Source organism: Cervus canadensis, chromosome 15 (assembly GCF_019320065.1).
Source record: "Cervus canadensis isolate Bull #8, Minnesota chromosome 15, ASM1932006v1, whole genome shotgun sequence".
NCBI lineage: Eukaryota > Metazoa > Chordata > Mammalia > Artiodactyla > Cervidae > Cervus > Cervus canadensis.
The window spans coordinates 15,685,954-15,703,321 of NC_057400.1; the positions used below are offsets into that span (position 1 = coordinate 15,685,954).

At 41.7% G+C, this 17,368-nt stretch overlaps 1 protein-coding gene across 4 annotated transcripts in view; it reads left to right on the top strand.

The window, feature by feature from the left end:
- Positions 1-13,053: 13,053 nt before the first annotated feature.
- Positions 13,054-17,368, top strand: part of ACMSD (aminocarboxymuconate semialdehyde decarboxylase) — a 57,903-nt gene continuing 53,588 nt past the window's right edge. For 2 of the 4 annotated variants that reach the window (XM_043487545.1, XM_043487544.1), the window contains exon 1: positions 13,103-13,243. In XM_043487545.1, coding sequence (XP_043343480.1) covers positions 13,187-13,243 — 57 coding nt within the window. In that variant the 5' untranslated portion in view covers positions 13,103-13,186. Of the gene's footprint in view, positions 13,244-17,368 lie in introns of all 4 variants that reach the window. The other 2 variants (XM_043487542.1, XM_043487543.1) reach the window with 2 other exon arrangements.

Sequence of the window (17,368 nt, forward strand, 5' to 3'; positions counted from 1 at the left end):
CAATAACCTAAATGGGAAAAGAATTTGAAAGAATAGATACATATATACGAATAACTGAATCATTGCCATGCATCTGAAACTAACATGACATTGGTAATCAACTATATTGCAATATAAAGTGAAAAATTTTTGAAAAATTGGGATGTTTGTGGGCTTCTTCAGTGGCTCAGTGGTAAAAAATCTGCCTGCAAATGCAGGAGACATAGATTTGATATCTGGCCTGCGAAGATCCCACATACCTCGGAGCAATTAGGCCCGTGTGCCAGAACTATGGAACCTGTGCTCTAGAGCCCGGGAGAGGCAACTACTGAAGCTCGCGTGCCCTAGAGCCTGTGCTTGAAACAAGAGAAGCCCCCGCAATGAGAAGCCCATGCATCACAACTGGACAGTAGCTCCCGCTCACCACAACTAGAGAAAAGCCCATGTAGCAACAAAGACCCAGCACGGCCATAAATAAAGAAAACTATTTTTTAAAAAATTAAGATGTTTTATTTTGGTCTACGTGTCCACTTCATGGTGTTTGAGATCTACAAGTTGCAGACTCAAGTCATTTTGACATTAATTTAATTGCTGGGACACATTCTGTTGGTGGTGACTTGGTTATATGATGAGACCCTGTGGGAGAAGGCTTTATGAGCTTATAGGTGTCTGTAGGAATAAGCATTTGGGACTCTCACATTGATGTGGGAACATCTACATTAAAACATCCATGGTGGAGGGGAGGAGCCAAGATGGCGGAGGAGTAGGACGGGGAGACCACTTTCTCTCCTACAAATTCATCAAAAGAATAACTGAACGCAGAGCAAACTTCGCAAAACAACTTCGGATCGCTAGCTGAGGTCATCAGGCGCCCAGAAAAGCAGCCCATTGTCTTCGAAAGGAGGTAGGACAAAATATAAAAGATAAAAAGTGAGACAAAAGAGCTAAGGACGGAGATCCGTCCCGGGAAGGGAGTCTTAGGCGGCACTGCTTGGGGTAGGGTCCGGGCCTGAGTGCCCTGAGGACAATCGGAGGGAACTTCTGTGAGTTGCCAACTTGAACTGTGGGAGACCAAAAGAGAGAGAGTAAATTAACCGGCCCGAACACACTGCCGGCCGTTCGCAGAACAAAGAGACCGAGAGGGTCCAGAGAGGAGCTCGCAGGCTGCGGACCGGCCCAGCCCCGCCGGAGGCAGGAGGCAGGGGGGAGGGGAAGGTCGCGGCGAGACACAGGGCGCAGGCAGCCGACCGGCGCGGGCGGGGACTGGGGCTGGGGACGCTGAGGGTGGAAGGCGCGCGCGCCCCACTGGCGCCAGCGGAAACTGAGACTGGGTCCGCGGAAGGGAGGGGGCGCGCCACACCTGGGGAGAGTGCGCCCACCAAGCCCCTGGCTGCCTGGACCGCTCTGACGGGGAAGGCACAGAGAGCAGGCGCAGCTTTTCCTTCCGCGCTTTTGTGGAACACCCGACGGCTGGAACCTCGCGCAGCGCGGGGCGCGCTCCATATAGAACAGCCGGGAGCCTGAGCAGCACAGACGGAGAAAGCAGCGTCAGCCCCTCCCGGCAGCCCCAGCCCATCCCCGCGGCGCAAGCCCGTCCCCATAGCGCCAGCCACTCCCGGCAGCGCAAGCCCCTCCCTGCCCCGCAGAGCGACGGAACTAGCTACCTGAATAAGAGTCCACCTCCGCCCGCCTGTGTCAGGGCGGAAATGAGGCTCTGAAGAGACCGGCAAACAGAAGCCAAATAAACAAAGGGAACCGCTTCAGAAGGGACTGGTGCAACAGATTAAAATCCCTCTAGGAAACACTGACTACACCGGAGGGGCCTGTAGATATCGAGAAGCATAAGCTGGAACGAGGAGCTATCTGAAACTGAGCCGAACCCACACTGACCGCAACAGCTCCAGAGAAACTCCTAGATATAATTTTACTTTTTTCTCTTTTTTTTTTTAATTTTTTTAATTTTTTTTATTTTTTTCTTTTTTCTTTCTTCTCTTTTATTTTCCTTTAAAATCCCCTATTACTCCCCCATTACTCCTTAACTTTCATTTCCACAGACTTTTACGATTTTTTTAATTAGGGGGAAAAAAAAAAAACATCCATGGTGATCAGAACATACTGCAACAACTTGAGAGGTGGTTTAGGATCAAAAGCAGCTTCAATAACCATCATCAACCACTATATGACTCTATACACCCACATCTTGTCTCTAATCAACCCTTCCAACTACCAAACCCTTCCAGGGTTTTCTTCAGTCCCTAGGTCTGATGATTTCATGCCCTCTGCATGCTATTTTCTTTCTCTTTGTATTTTTTTTTGTTCCAGCCACTGGTTGATAATTAAAGCAGTTTGCAAATCTCCTAGTTCTCGTCCTTCTAAGAAAATAATATTGTGTTTACTTACTCCACTAGAAGTTTTGTGGGGCCATGTGATTTTCTTTGGTCAGTGGCAATTGAGTAGAAGTGACACATGTCACCTCCAGGGGTAACTTTAAGAGTCAGGGTGTGCTTCACCACACACTCCCTGTGTCCTCTGCTGTGATCACGGCCACGATGTCCCAGACAGTGGCTGCTCCATCAGGCTGAATCTCAGAGTAAGGAAGCTGACATTGACATTGGAAACTGAGCACCTAGACAACCTACAACAAACACGTGGCCCAAGCAAGAAATAAATCTCTGTTTCCTTCAACAGCGGAGATCTGGGGCTTATTCGTTACTGCAGCAGAAGCTAGCCCTATTAGCCCTATAAATTATTCTAATGCTCACTGAAGTCTGAGCACCACTGACCTAACCTATCCTGTTTGATTCTGCTTCCTTCCATTATCTGGCACTCCATATACAGAAATAAAACACAGAGAGAATCTGTCTGGTCTAGTTGAATCACCATCAATCTACTGGGCAGGACTCTTATACCACAATACCTTATAGGCCACTGTCCAGACCATAAACTGATTGTCTTGGGCCATGTGTCTCCTCCAGGTTCAGCCAGCCCTGTTCCCAGAGGACACAGTTTGGAAGGGGCAGAAATGATCAGTGACACAGCATGGCTACACATGCCTACATAAACACCTAGAATTCCCTACTCATCATCAGTCAAGGGTATAGTAATCCAGAAGGGACTGTAGGTGTAGCATGAATGTCCTCCTCAATAAATTATAACAAATATAGAATATAGGACAACAAAATAGAAGACTTCAAAGAAGTCATGATGGATTCTACTGAGCTGTCTTAACAATCATTTCTCATCTTCCTCTTTCCTATTTTAGTTTGCCTTCTGCCAACAGTTTCCAGAGTTTTACAGCTTAAACTTTTTAAGGTTTATTAGCCCAGTGCTTCTGAATGTTGGTGCACATTAGAATCACCTGAGGAACTTTTTTAAACTACCAGACCTTTCACTTCTGAATCTTGTTTGAGGATTTGGGAGGAAGGGTGTTTGTATGAAAGATTTAGCAAGTAAGAAGACAGGGTGTACAGCTAAATTTGAATTTCAGATAAATAATGAATTTTTTAGTATAAGTATGCCCCATGCAATATTTGAGAAATACTTATACTATAAATATTATAAATTCAAATTTAACTAGGCCTCCCTGGACAGGGAAACCAGGGACAAGGGCAAGGGTTGGAGGGAGGTAGATCAACATTTTTAAAGTTCCCCTAGTGATTACCACTTGGGAATTAAGATTGAGAATCTCTGGTCTTTCTCAATCTATCCTCAACCTCGTGGGATAAAAGTTATTATTTTCTGTCATTAGAGCTCTGAGTAAATCTAGAATGGAATTATTCTTTTTTAAATATACTTTATATGATGGATTTCACATTCATTCACTTCTGCTTCTCCCCACCATAGCACTGTGAAAGCATGCAATGACTTAGCTGTAGCATTGTGTTTATGAGTGAACAACACATAATCTCCCATTACAGAAATGCCTACCGCCTCATTTCTGAATTAGGCATCAGTTACGGCAATTGTGAATGAAGAGACACAGGAGAGCTGATCTCTGATTCAAAGTCACAGTGGGGAAAAAAAAGAATAAAATCCAAGTGTACCACTAGATTTTAGGTTGACACTCAATAAATCTGATTTAGAGCGAGCCAATCATTTTTCCTGACTTCCGTGAGACATAGCTCTCCACGAATGTAGAATCTTACTAAGTTACACTGATCTGGCAAAAGCTAATGTAATCAGAGGGATCCTGGACTGAATCCTAATTTTTGGTTTCTGCAGTTGATTTAAAAAATAATTCAGGGGGCAACTGGAGTAGAACATACAGCGCTGTGGGATTACTGACTCAATCGTTTAAGGAAACAGGTAAGCTACATCATGCCAAGGTTATCAAAGTGAGATGAAAACATTAGATAACCTATGATAAAACTCCTTAGACAAGACAAACCATTGTGATTCACAGAAAAAGATGACATTAGTTATAGTGACTTTTGAGATCACATTATAAATTCCTTTAAAATATATTTTTATAAACCTTTCCAATGATTAGAGTATTATAAGTTCATTGTGAAATATTTTGAAAATACAGAAATTTTAAAAATTCAGAATTTCACTACTCTAATAGAACAACTTTGTGAGTTTATATTTTTTCACCTTGAGGAGTATCTTTATTTGATCTAATGCCTTTTTTTTTGGCCATGCCACACGGCTTGTGGAATCTTAGTTCTCAGACTAGGAATTGAATCTGAGCCCCTGGCAATAGGAGCTCAGAGTCTTGACCACTGGATCACCAGGGAATTCCTCTAATGCTTTTTAAAAATCTTTTTTATTATTTTAAAAGATTTTTATTAGAGTATAGTTGATTTATGGGCTTCCCAGGTGGTGCTAGCGGTAAAGAACCTGCCTGCTAATGCAGGAGCCACAGGAGATGTGGGTTCAATCCCTGGGTCAGGGAGATCCCCTGGAGGAGGGCACAGCAACCCCCTCCGTATTCTTGCCTGGATAATCCCATGGATAGAGGAGTCTGGCGGGTTACAGTCCATAGGGCCCCAAAGAGTTGGAAACAACTGAAGTGGCTTAGCAAGCACGCATGCGTAGTTGATTTTGAATGTTGTGTTAGTTTCTGCTATATAGCAAAGAGAAACAGTTATACCTCCCCACTCTTTTTTAGATCCTTTTCCCATATAGTTCATTACAGAATATTGAGAAGAGTTCCCTGTGCTATACAGTCAGTTCTCATTAGTTATCCATTTTATATATAGTAATGTGTATATGTCAATCCCAGTCTCCCAATCTATCCACACCCCTCACTGTGTGCATTTATAGCTGTATTTTCTTCCAGACTAAAAATTCCTTTATGTGTTTTCAAGTGGTTTTCCACTAAATATTCTGAAGGTCCAACTTCACTATAGCCTCTATGCTGCTGTTCATCCCCTAGCAACAACTCAAATGCCATTTTAAAACTGTTCCTTTCTTTTCTTTTCAAACTTCTAACCCTGACTCAGTAGATGATCTCAATTCTCACCTCAGAAAGACCATGTATATTAGCAGCCCTTGAAGGCTGAGGCTTTGGACATCACAGCCCCATCATATCCCTTCCTATCTCCCTTCACCCTAAGAAGAAGGGATTCCCCCTCTTCAAAGTTAACCCTCTACCTGTACTCTGGTCTTTATTTCTTCCTGTCCTTCTGAGCTAAACTTCCTCCTAAACTTTGATCTCCATTGCTCCAGGCCTCCTCAAGTGGCTGATGTGCTCAGTCACTAAGTTTTGTCTGACTCTTTGCGACCCCATGGACTGTGGCCCACCAGACTCCTCTGTCCATGGGATTTCCCAGGCAAGAATACTGGAGTGGGTTGACATTTCCTTCTCCAGGGGATCTTCCTGACCCAGGGATTAAACCCCTGTCTCCTGCTGCATCTCCTGCATTTCAGGCAGGTTCTTTACCACTGAGCCACCAGGGAAGCTTGCATCCATTGATAATATGGCCTATAAATCGAGGGATTATCAACCCCTTCTTGAACCCAAAAACCTCCCTTCACACTTAACACCTGGAATACCGAGGAGAACTTGCAAAATTTTCGTGTGTCATCCTATGCTGCTGCTGCTAAGTCGCTTCAGTCGTGTCCGACACTGTGCGATCCCATAGACGGCAGCCCACCAGACTCCGCCGTCCCTGGGATTCTCCAGGCAAGAACACTGGAGTGGGTCGTATAAATGTATGCAAAATGTAAGTTTCTCTACTTTTCTATACTCTCTCTCACTTGTTAATACAAATCCTAATGCCATCAGATGGCAGAAATTTAATCACAGTTATTTCAGGTTTTCTCTTATCCACACATTTTCCTTGAGGTTTTGTCTAAATTCTGAAGGGCTTATGTGATGACAATAATAGGACAAATGACAACTAACAATTATATACCACTTATCTATGCTAGGCATTATTTTATTTTATTCCTTTATTTTTTAAAAGAGACTTGCATTTTTATTTTTTTAAAAAAATTTTGGACATGCCACGCAGCAAGTTGGATCATATATATATTATATATAATATATATATATTTATATTATGTAATTTATTTGGCTGTGCTCAGTCTTTATTGCTGAGTGAGGTTTTCTCTAGTTGTGGCGAGGGTGGGAGCTACTCTTCCTTGTGGTGCATGGGCTTCTCATTGCAGTGGCTTCTCTTGCTGTGAGCACGGGCTCTAGGGTTCATGGGCTCCGTAGTTGTGGCTCCTGGACTCTAGAGCGCAGACTCACTAACTGTGGTGCACAGGCTTAGTTGCTCCAAGGCATGTAGGATCTTCCTGGTCAGGGATCAAACCTGCGTCTCCTGCATTGAAAGTGTGGTGTCTTAACAACTGGACCACCAGGAAAGTCTGTAGGCATTGTTTTTTATGCTTTCCATTTCTTAACTCATTTTAATCTTACAATGACCCAAGGTAGGTTTTATTATTCTCCTATTTAAATATGGGACGATGACTACATAGAAAATTAAGTGATCTGCTTGAGGAAATAAAATCTGTGTCTTCTGTGCTGTAGTCCATGCTCTAAACCGTTACCCCAGGCTCTCCTTACTCTCTTTTGTAGCCCAAGGCACTAGCAGGCAGAAGAGGTATTACCAAACCAAACTTGGGTCTGCTCACCTGCCAGGCAGAAGAGCCAATATATTGACACTGGGTTGGGGCAAAGAAAGTACAGAGTTTATTGCAGGGCACCAAGCAAAGAAAATGGACAGCTAATACTCAAAAGACCTGAACTCCCTGATGGGTTTCAGGGAAGAAGCTGTTGTTGTCAGCCACACTGCATGGCAGGCAGGATCTTAGTTCCCCGACCAGGGACCAAACCTGTGCAGTGGAAACATGGGAGGCCTAACCACTGAACCACCAGGGGAGCCCCAGGGAAGAGTTTTTAAGAGCAAAATTAAGGATCAGGGTTGACTTTCTTCTGATTGATTGGTGGTGAGGTGACAGGGTGATGTTTTAATCATTAAAGTGTTTTAGTCACTTTCTGGTTCCAACCAATCTGGGTTCTATGTGTTTGTGATCAGCAGGTACCTGTGTGCACTGATGATGGAAGGAGCATGTATCAATATACACTAGCATGATGAGTGACCCAAATGACTCTTTGGAAGTGAAGGGAGGCCTAGGAAGCTGAAGTCTTTTCCTGCAAACAAGAAACAGGGGACACAAAGGGGCTTTTGTAACTGGGAGTGCCCCACAGGGTCCTACTAGGTTTCAGTCTCCCCTTTTCTTTGATACTCTTCAATCCTGAAGGGAACAGGAACAGGATAAGCAGGAGGGTAAAGTTTTGGATAGAGAGGTTAATTATAAACTCAGCAGGGGAATTCAGTTTCAGTGGTATTTCATTTGGGCCACTGTTCATGCTGATGTATATTGAAACATGTTCCGTCCATCGTCAGCACACACAGGCGCCTGCTGACTCATCACCTCGCTCCCCCGAGGCCCCTTCAAGACTGCCTTGCTTTCAGCTACTTCCACCCTCCTCTTTGCTTCATTCTGCAGCTCTCTTGCCTTACTGAGCCTCGGGCACTCTGCTTACCTATATAACGCCTTCTCTGCTCAGCTACAACATTCTACCACATTTTCTTGCCGCCTTCCCAAGCAGTGCCTGGGAATCCCCTCTCCTACTAGATCAAGATCTCACAACCAATCTGAGATTTCTCCTCCCATCCCACTCCCAGGTTTGGCCATGGGAGGCAGGGCAAAGGGATGATCTCCTCAGGGACCCACAGTATCAACACACTCCCTTCTTCTTCTCTAATTCCTCTCTGCCTGCTCTGGGAGGTCTTTATTTCTGGGGGAGGAGGTCTTTATTAAATGAGAGGTGGATGAAAATTTGATCTCAACCCCAGATCCTCCTAAGTCTATGGTTCAAAGTCAACCACTGAGGCCGAAGCTTTTAAAACTCAAAAATCACATACATAAAGAACAGACAGACCGGTGGTTGCCAAGGAGGAGAGGGTTGGGGGAAGGACAGGGTGGGAGGCTGAGGTTAACAGATGTAAGCTTCTACATACGATGGATAAACAACGAAGTCCTACCATATAGCACAGAGAACCATAATCAATATCCTATGATAAACCATAATGGGAAAGCATGTTTATAAAAAGAATATATATATATATATATATATATATATATGCATATCTGAATCACTTTGCTGCTCAGCAGAAATTAACACAACATTTTAAATCAACTATACTTTAAAGAAAAAGCTCAAAATCCAAGACTTGGCTTCTGTTTTTTGAATACCTTAATTTTCCAAAAATAAAAAGTGCCAGAGAATTCACAGAAATACTGGGAATGACACCTGTTGCTGCATGCTATTGAATAAAGGCTGAAACCTTTCACATCACCATTCATACTCATAACGTGAGGCTCAGACAGTAATGTTCCAGAAAAATACATCTTATCTACCTATTCATGTGTATGTAATTAATGATGAATTCGTTAATCAAATATTTAATGATACACCTATAAAACACTGTATTTTTTGAGGTTTCTCCAAAGAGACAGAACCAACAGGATGTGTATGTATGTATATATACAGAGAGAGATTTATTTTAAGGAATTACTTCACATAATTGTGGAGGCTAGCAAATCCAAAATCTGCAGAGTAGGCCAATAGGTCAGAGAGCCAATAAAGAGTAGGTGCTGCAGTTCAAGTATGAAAACCATCTACTGGTGGAATTTCCACCTCATCCTGGGTTGTCAATCTTTTTATATTAAGGCCTTCAACTCATTGGAAGGGCCCACCCCCATTATAGAGGGTCCTCTGCTTTATAAGACTATTGATTCAAATGTTAATCCCATCTGGAAAAAAAAAACAAAAAATGAAACAAAACCCACAAAACCTTCAAAGAAACTTCTAAAAAAGTGTTCAATCAAATATCTGGGCACTGTGGCCAATCTGACACATAAAATTAATTAATCATCACATCACCTGCTCAGCTGCTTCTCACTGAGGTTGTAACAGAAAAGTCAAACATGGTCCCCGGCCCTATGTTATTTTCTCAAAAATTCATTAATTCAACAGTTCCCCAATGTAGACAAACTCAAACTCAAGTGCAAAAGACTGAAACCAGATCCTCTTCAAATAGCAAATATTGATAAGGAAGAAAAAGAGGTAAAGACGTCTCTGGGTGCCAGAAGCAAAAAAGGGATTCTGTTACCATTGAAGATGAGCTTTAAATCATCCACAGCTTTATTGGGGTCATTTCTACTCACTCACTCCCTCAACTAACTAAGTCTCCCAGGAGTGAGTAGTCCTCCTTTACCATTTGCGGATAGGAGTAGTCTGGAGAGGCTTCATAGAGGAGTGATGTTTAAGCTAAATGTTCAGTGACAGTCAGAAAAGCCATAAGTAAAGACAAAAATGGAAATGCATTCCATCTGGGGAGGCATAAAGTGCTCCCTAAGCCTAGGGCACAGAGAAGAGTGGCCTGGCACAGGCACAAAAGAGGTAAAAAGTAGATATGGGGCCTTGCTTCCCATGCACACTTGAACTTAGAGTGAGAAACCATGGAAAACATTCAGCTGGAAGGAAATGAGATCACACAGAACTTTAGAGAGATCACACTGGCCAAGAGTCCTGGGGATGGATTACAGCGGGCCAAGACTGGAGTCAGAGACCATTAGTGGACGATTAAACAGTCCTGGAGAGAGACGAGGAGGGCCTGAGAGTGACCCTGGAGAGGAAGGAACAAGGTTGGGAGGTTCATGGGGTTGGAATAAAAAGAGTTGAAGCCTTATTGATTGTGGGGAAGAGAAAGAGAAAGGCAAAGAGGGAGAAAGTCGGTTTGGACAGTGTCATCCCCTGAGAGAGGAAACACAAAGAAGAAGAGCAGGTACAGGAAGAAAGAAGAATTCTAATTTGGAGTGGGAGCCTCCAGGAGAAGTCCTTTTCAAGTGGATCACAGGCCTGGCCAAGGAGAAATATAATCAGGAACACCAAAGAGAGGTGTTTCCACCCTGCAGGCCTGCATCACATAAACCCAGGATTCTTATATAATACACCATCAGACTTCCTGTCATTCTGCATATGGTAGATGAAGAAATAATTGGATTACATGTCATCATCTAATTCATAGCTGACAGTTTTATATTATTCAAGTTAATGCTTAACACAACTTTATGAATCAGTTCTTCTATTATCATGCCTATTTTTGTTGTTGTTCAGTCACTAAGTCGTGTCCAACTCTTTGTAACCCGATGGACTGCAGCACACCAGGCTTCCCTGTCCTTCATTTTCTCCCAGAGCTTGCTCAAACTCATGTCCATTGAGTCAGTGATGCCATCCAACCATCTCATTTTCTGTTACCCCCTTCTCCTCCTACCCTCAATCTTTCCCAGCATCAGGGTCTTTTCCAATGAGTCAGCTCTTTGCATCAGGTAGCCAAAGTATTGGAGCTTCAGCTTCAGCATCAGTCTTTCTCATGTATATTCAGGGTTGATTTCCTTTAGGATTGACTGATTTGATCTCCTTGTGATCCAACGGCTCTCAAGGGTCTTCTCCAACACATTTCAAAAGCATCTACAGAGAGACTAAGTAACTTTCCCCAGTGATATCTGGCTAAAAATCAGTACAGTCAGGAACTGAACCTTGGTAAATATTTGAGCTGATTCATAGCCATAAGATTAGGGCCAGAAGAAAGCAACTACTCAGACTTGGTCTAAGCCATATTTTATTTTTATACAGTGAAACTACGGAATAATTTAAGGATCTCTTGCCTTCTTCCACAAAGTAATGCCAGTATAAAGCTCATCTGGTTCATAATTTTCCAGATGTGAGATGTGATTTATACAATTTTCCTTTTGCTGTCACTTTCCTTAGTGTTATAGTAGAAGCTGAAAGAGTACTTTCTTTAGTTCATGAGGACACTGTGACCTCCTGCACTTTTAAGCCAAAATGTTTGCCTGTCTTTATGAGCAGAAGTAAAAGCATTGCTCTTTTCTGGACCCCTGGTGGCCCTGTGGTTAAGAATCCACCTTGCAAGGCAGGGGATATAGGTTCGATCCCTGGCCTGGGAAGATCCCACATGCCTTGAGCAACTAAGCCCATGTGCCACAAGTAGTAAGCCCGAGTGCCCAAAGCCCATGCTCCGCAGCAAGAGAAGCTTGCTTGCCGCAACAAAGAGTAGCCCTCATTGCAATGAAGAGTAGCCCCTGCCGCAACCAGAGAAAGCCCGGGTACAGCAACAAAGACCCAGTGCAGCCAAAAATAAATAAATTAACTTTTTAAAAATGCGTTGTTCTTTCCTTCTGTTACATGTACACTGACAGGACTCACTGGATGTATTGCACATGCAACATTTTAAATCTCTTACTTTCCCTTCTGCTTGGGAAAGACTACTGCTTGGTAAAGGTAGTCTTTCTCCTCCCTCTGGATGAAAACCTAGGCAGTCTCCTTGACATTTCCACCCATTTTTAGCTAATAAAAGTTCCTAAAGCCACTTTAAATGCAAACCCATCCTCAGGTGAAGAAGTGAAAATGTCCAGTACAATATATTAATAATATCTCCAATCCTTATTGAAAGATTTGCCTTCTCTTCCTGAAAGTGAACACATGGTCTTTTCTACTCCTTCCTAAACTGGTATTTCTGCTTCTCCTTGAGCTTGATCTCTTTGATTGGCAGAGTCAAATCAAGGAAAGAGAAGTGGAAGCCCTCCCCAAACTGCTCTGACAACCCTCTATTTCTCCCAACACTTACACTCTCTACAGTACCTATAACAATGTATGTATCATTCTAACTCTCATACAGCCTTATATCCTCAGTACACAGTAGTTCTCAATAAAAATTTGTTAAATGAATGAGTGAATAAATAAAAGAGGACTTCTCTGGTGGTCCAGTGGTTAAGACTCCATCTTCCAATGCAGAGGATGTGGGTTCGATCCCTGGTTGGGGAACTAATATCCCACATGCTACAAGGTTTGATCAAATAAATTAAAAATAATAATAATAATAAAAAAGCAATGGAGGAAATTACATATACAAAGCATGAAGTTCTTTCTATGATTTAAAAGTAAATTATATTGGCTATACTCCAATAAAATATAAAAAACTAAACAAAAATCCACATAATACACAACTCAAGGACTGGACCCTAATGTAAACTATGGATTTTAGTTAATAAAAATATATCAATATTGACTAATCAAGTATTAAAAAAAAAGTACTGATGAAACTTCCTTCACAACTTTCCAACATCCTAGATTATCATGAATGAGCCAATTGCTAAGTATGGTTTAAAGACCTGGAGGTAACTATGGTACAAAAAAGCAAAAGCATTACTTGGTTTCTTTTAAGGAATGAAACCAAGAATAAGAACAGATGAGTCACGGATCTATTAGTTTTCTTTAAAAGCCTTCTGATACTTGATTTCTAAATATGTATATCTTAATAAATATTAAAATATTTAAAAGCAAAGATTAGTCCGTTTTAGACCTCCTGTACTCAAAAGCAGCCTGCAAGTATGTTTGACCTCACAGGCTTTAGTAGTTGTTTTTTTTTTGTGCCCTAAGTCCTGATTACCAAAGAGTTGTTGACCCAAAGCCAAGTAGACAAACAAACAGAGCCGTGGACTTTAAGAAGGCAGGTCCAGTGGGTCTAGACCAGTTAAGCAGGCGTACTGAGTGGTGTGGCAGCAGTAAAGAGACTAAGGAAATCAATTAACTCCATGGTTTTCATGAAGGCCTCTTCATATCAAAACTTCCTTGTTTATATGCATCTCCTCTGATCCTGTGGCAATGAAGATTGACATCCACACTCACATTCTACCAAGAGAATGGCCAGATCTAAAGAAGGTAATGGTGATTAATTTGCTGAATTATTTCTAGAGCTTCTCCTAGAATTATTTCTAGGGTTTCTCAATGCCTCTGTTACAGAATGATGTCTTCTTTTGGGAATTAGATGTTAAATTTCTCTGCTTTAGGAAGTTTTTAAGCTATTTGGTAGCTCTTATTTCCTAGTTTTTTTAAATGATTTCATATTTACATTTAAAGAAACTTGATTTTAAAAGTAAATTTTCTTGAAAAATCCCTTTTCCCCTCAAATGAAGCATTCTTTAAAACTTCTGGACAATCTAAGTCAAGCAGTTTTACTTCCATTTAAGTCACATATTCAGCTGCTAGGAAGATAGGTGCCACTTACAGAATTTAAAGTTACAGTTTCAAGTAAGAAACTATTAAAAACTAAATGTGATAGGTTCCTAGGACTTCTAAAATATATTTCCTTTCCAAGATGTTGAAAATAAGTTTTGGAAGCACCAAATGATAGCTTTGTAGAATTTTTTAAATCTATTTTAAAACACTGTCTAAAACCTTTCCTTTTTGATCTTTAAGCTATAAATTCTTGTTATGAACTAGAGTAGGAACATCAAGGAAAAAAAAAAAAACTAGAGGAAATGACACGAAACCTTTGCACAGTGAATGTCTCTCAAGACTTTTCTCTGTGTTTCTCAAAAGATGGCAATTTCCTTTTGCCACTAAAAACTTCTAAATGAATACTAAAAAAGAAAGTGGAGAACATGAAAGAAATTTAAAATTGGTTTGAGTTTTACTCAGGCTAAGTATCAGATTTTACCCATTCAGACTTCTCTAGTACTTTTACATGACTCATAATGTTTCATCTATTTTTATCCCAAGTGAGGAAAAGTGAATGAACCCAAACTCTAATTAAAATGTGGCTTCACTGTTTCATTGTGCAGACAGAAGAAACTATTTTCTTCTCATAGTTGTCTCCTGGGAGAATGGTCATCTTAAATGTTTCTTTGTCCATTGGTATTTTAGGTAAGATGGATAGTGAACATTGTAGATCAAAAAACATAAGTGATGCTAAACCATCTTTGAAGGTTTTCCTATTACAGTTAATGGTAAGAACTAACCCTATTGGCTCAGGGGTAAAGAACTTGCCTGCCAATGCAGGAGATACAGGTTTGATGCCTGGGTCAGGAAGATCCTCTGGAGAAGGAAATGGCAACCCATTGTAGGATTCTCATCTGGGAACTCCCATGGACAGAGGAGCCTACCAGGCTACCGTCCATGAGGTCGCAAAAGAGTTGGACATGACTTAGTGACTGAACAACAACCCTATTGAACTAACCCCTCCAAAAGGAGCCCAAGTGCCTACATGGGAACTTGCTGTTCTGAATGCTGTTGTCCTCGTTATATTTTATTATTAAAGTGTAGACATCACTTCACAATGTTAGTGATGAACAATAGTAGTAGCCTAAAAGGGTACCTCCTTTTTGCTGAGGGGAGAAAACTCTCTACCTAGTATCCCATGTCATAACCCCACCTCCCATGACCTGCCTCCCACCAGAAGACCGCCTCCAGTTTCAGCAGAGAACTGGTCACCAAGAGCTGCAAATACCTAGGTGTCCCACCTAATGCAGGGCCTTGAAGGCACTGCCGAAACTGCTCCGGAAGCTCCAGGATGCAGAGCGTGAAGAGGCTATAACCACAAATGCATGCGCTGTAGGCTCCCCACACACAAGTTCCACTGGCTCTTGATGTTATGCCTTCCTATCTTCTAGTTATGCCTCAGAAGAGGGGAGGGGCATTCTATACCCGTAAACCAGGATTTTACCTAGCAGTCTCACATCCTGCAAGCAGATAACTGATACACTTTTAAAAAGTTACTGAAGGATAGTTGATTTATAATGTTACATTAATCTCTTCTATACAGTAAAGTGACTCAGTGATACATATATATGTTTTTTCATATTCTTGTCCACTATAGTCTATCACAGGATACTGAATACAGTTCCCTGTGCTATATGGTAGGACCTTGTTGTTTATCCATCCTGTACATGACAGTTTATCGCTGCTGATCCCAAACTCCCAATCCTTCCCTTCCCTACCTTCCCACCCCCTTGGCAACTACAAGTCTGTCCTCTGTGACTCTCTTCTTGTTTTGATAATTGATATATGTGATGATGATGCTGGTGGTAGTAATAGTAATCATAACACTCTTACACTTCCAGAGAGCAACAGAGACATGTAATTTCATTCACATAACATCTTGTGAATTGCAGATAGGATTTCTATCATTAACCTGGCTGGACAGATGAGGTCACTGAGACTCAGAAATGAGCCTAGAATCCCAGAGCTTCATGGGGCTGTGACGGCCGCTCCATAGCTCTTCATCCATACCCACCCACCCTCAGAGAGCTGGCCCAGGACTGCATTACTGCTGGCGGGATGTCCCTGCTTCCCTCTGCCCCCTCTGTCCCCCGCCCAAGGTCACCCTTGACACCAGTCCCCTTCCCAATTCCCCACACTCACATAAACCACTGAGGGCTTCCTCACAGTAGGTGATCTGTTATGCGGTAGGTGTTCCCATCGGAATGTAGGCAAGTTAGTCATGAAACAATTTGCAGAAAACAGTTTCTGTATTTTCAAACTGGGAAGAGTGAGATCAAAACATCTAAATTGTCCTGGGATCCTTCTCTCTCCCTATTTCCAGTCCATATGATCAACTATACATCAGTCTATATGAATATTAAAGTGACATGAGTGAATAGCAGAGATGCCTTGGTGTTCATAGAGTTCAACAGTTCTAGCAGATTTTCCTTTGTCTTCAAATAGTTTCTTAGTAGGTAAAATGTTATTTCAGAGCATCAATCTCTGATCTTTTCTTAGCATTTTTTCAAGCTTTCCAATAAAGAATGAAAAAAACAAGCGAGCCCTAGTTTCATTTTAGAAGATGAAGCCCCTCTGGAAGAACTGATATCTCTTTTCAAATCTGCCTTGTCTTGTTAAATATTAATAGACACGCTTCAAATACCTTGACCTCCTTAGTCAGTGAAGAAATAGAAAAGCAGAATCAAATGCTTGGCTTGACGATTAACCAATGATTACAAAGGACTGGTCGAGAACTTTTTTCATTTTCACTTGCTAATAATGAGTGTAGTCAGAGTTAGAGTTAAGATCCTTGGAGGGGGGTGTGGGTGGAATCAGCGGTGGAGAGGGAGCAGATTCAGGAGGGTGCACTTGATTAAATTGTTCCTGATGAATCAGGGACCACACTCTGGCCCAAGAAACCCATGTAAAAGTTATTTGGGGTTGATTCACAATGATAATATTTATAACAACAAGAAGGATAATAAGATTTCAGGTTTTTCCTTCAGCAAGGTTTTACTGCCCACCTACTATGTGCCTGACAGTAGGGCTTGCGAAGATTCTTTTAGTTTTAAGAGGGCCTTTATTTAAAAATTACATATTTACATCTGCTTTCATTAGTAATTATTCAATTGCACTCAATCACTATAACGTCTTTAGGAGAGAAAATCCCAGACAAAACTTGACTTTTAAACATCTCCTCTGAGAAAATAGAGATCTGGTTTCACCTGGGAATTCATTATTCATATCATGAGTGTGAGGTCCCCAAGACATTAAAAATGTCATTCAGTTCACCAGCCTCTGATACATATCTAGCCACTTCAGAAACACAACTCTGGTATATAGAACTTAATTTCCTTGAATTTTTAGTATTTTTTTTAATTTGTCATGCCATAAATGCCTATGGGACACTGTTCAAAGTTGAACGTTTTCAGATGGTAAAGGCCTCCTTGTCATTTGCTCTGACAAAAACTACTCCCAAGGTCATAAATTTCAACTTTAGCCTCTTTCAACCTAGGATGAGACTTGGGGGATTGTGTGCAGCCCATATTTGGAACAGAATAAAGTTGCCCCAAGTAGTTTAGGCCTTTGTAAAGTTCAGGGGAAGTATAAAGTGTTCCAAAGTGTTCCAAGTGCTTTCCAAGGCAGAGAAGGGAGGAACACAGAGTCACAAAGGGCTCTTTCTTTCTCTCCTTGGTGGAGAGTATGCCTTACTTCAAAACCTCAGAATGGAACAGGCTGTCACCACCATGCCAGCCCCACTGCCATTATTGCCTGTCACCACTGCTACCAAACTCACTACCACAA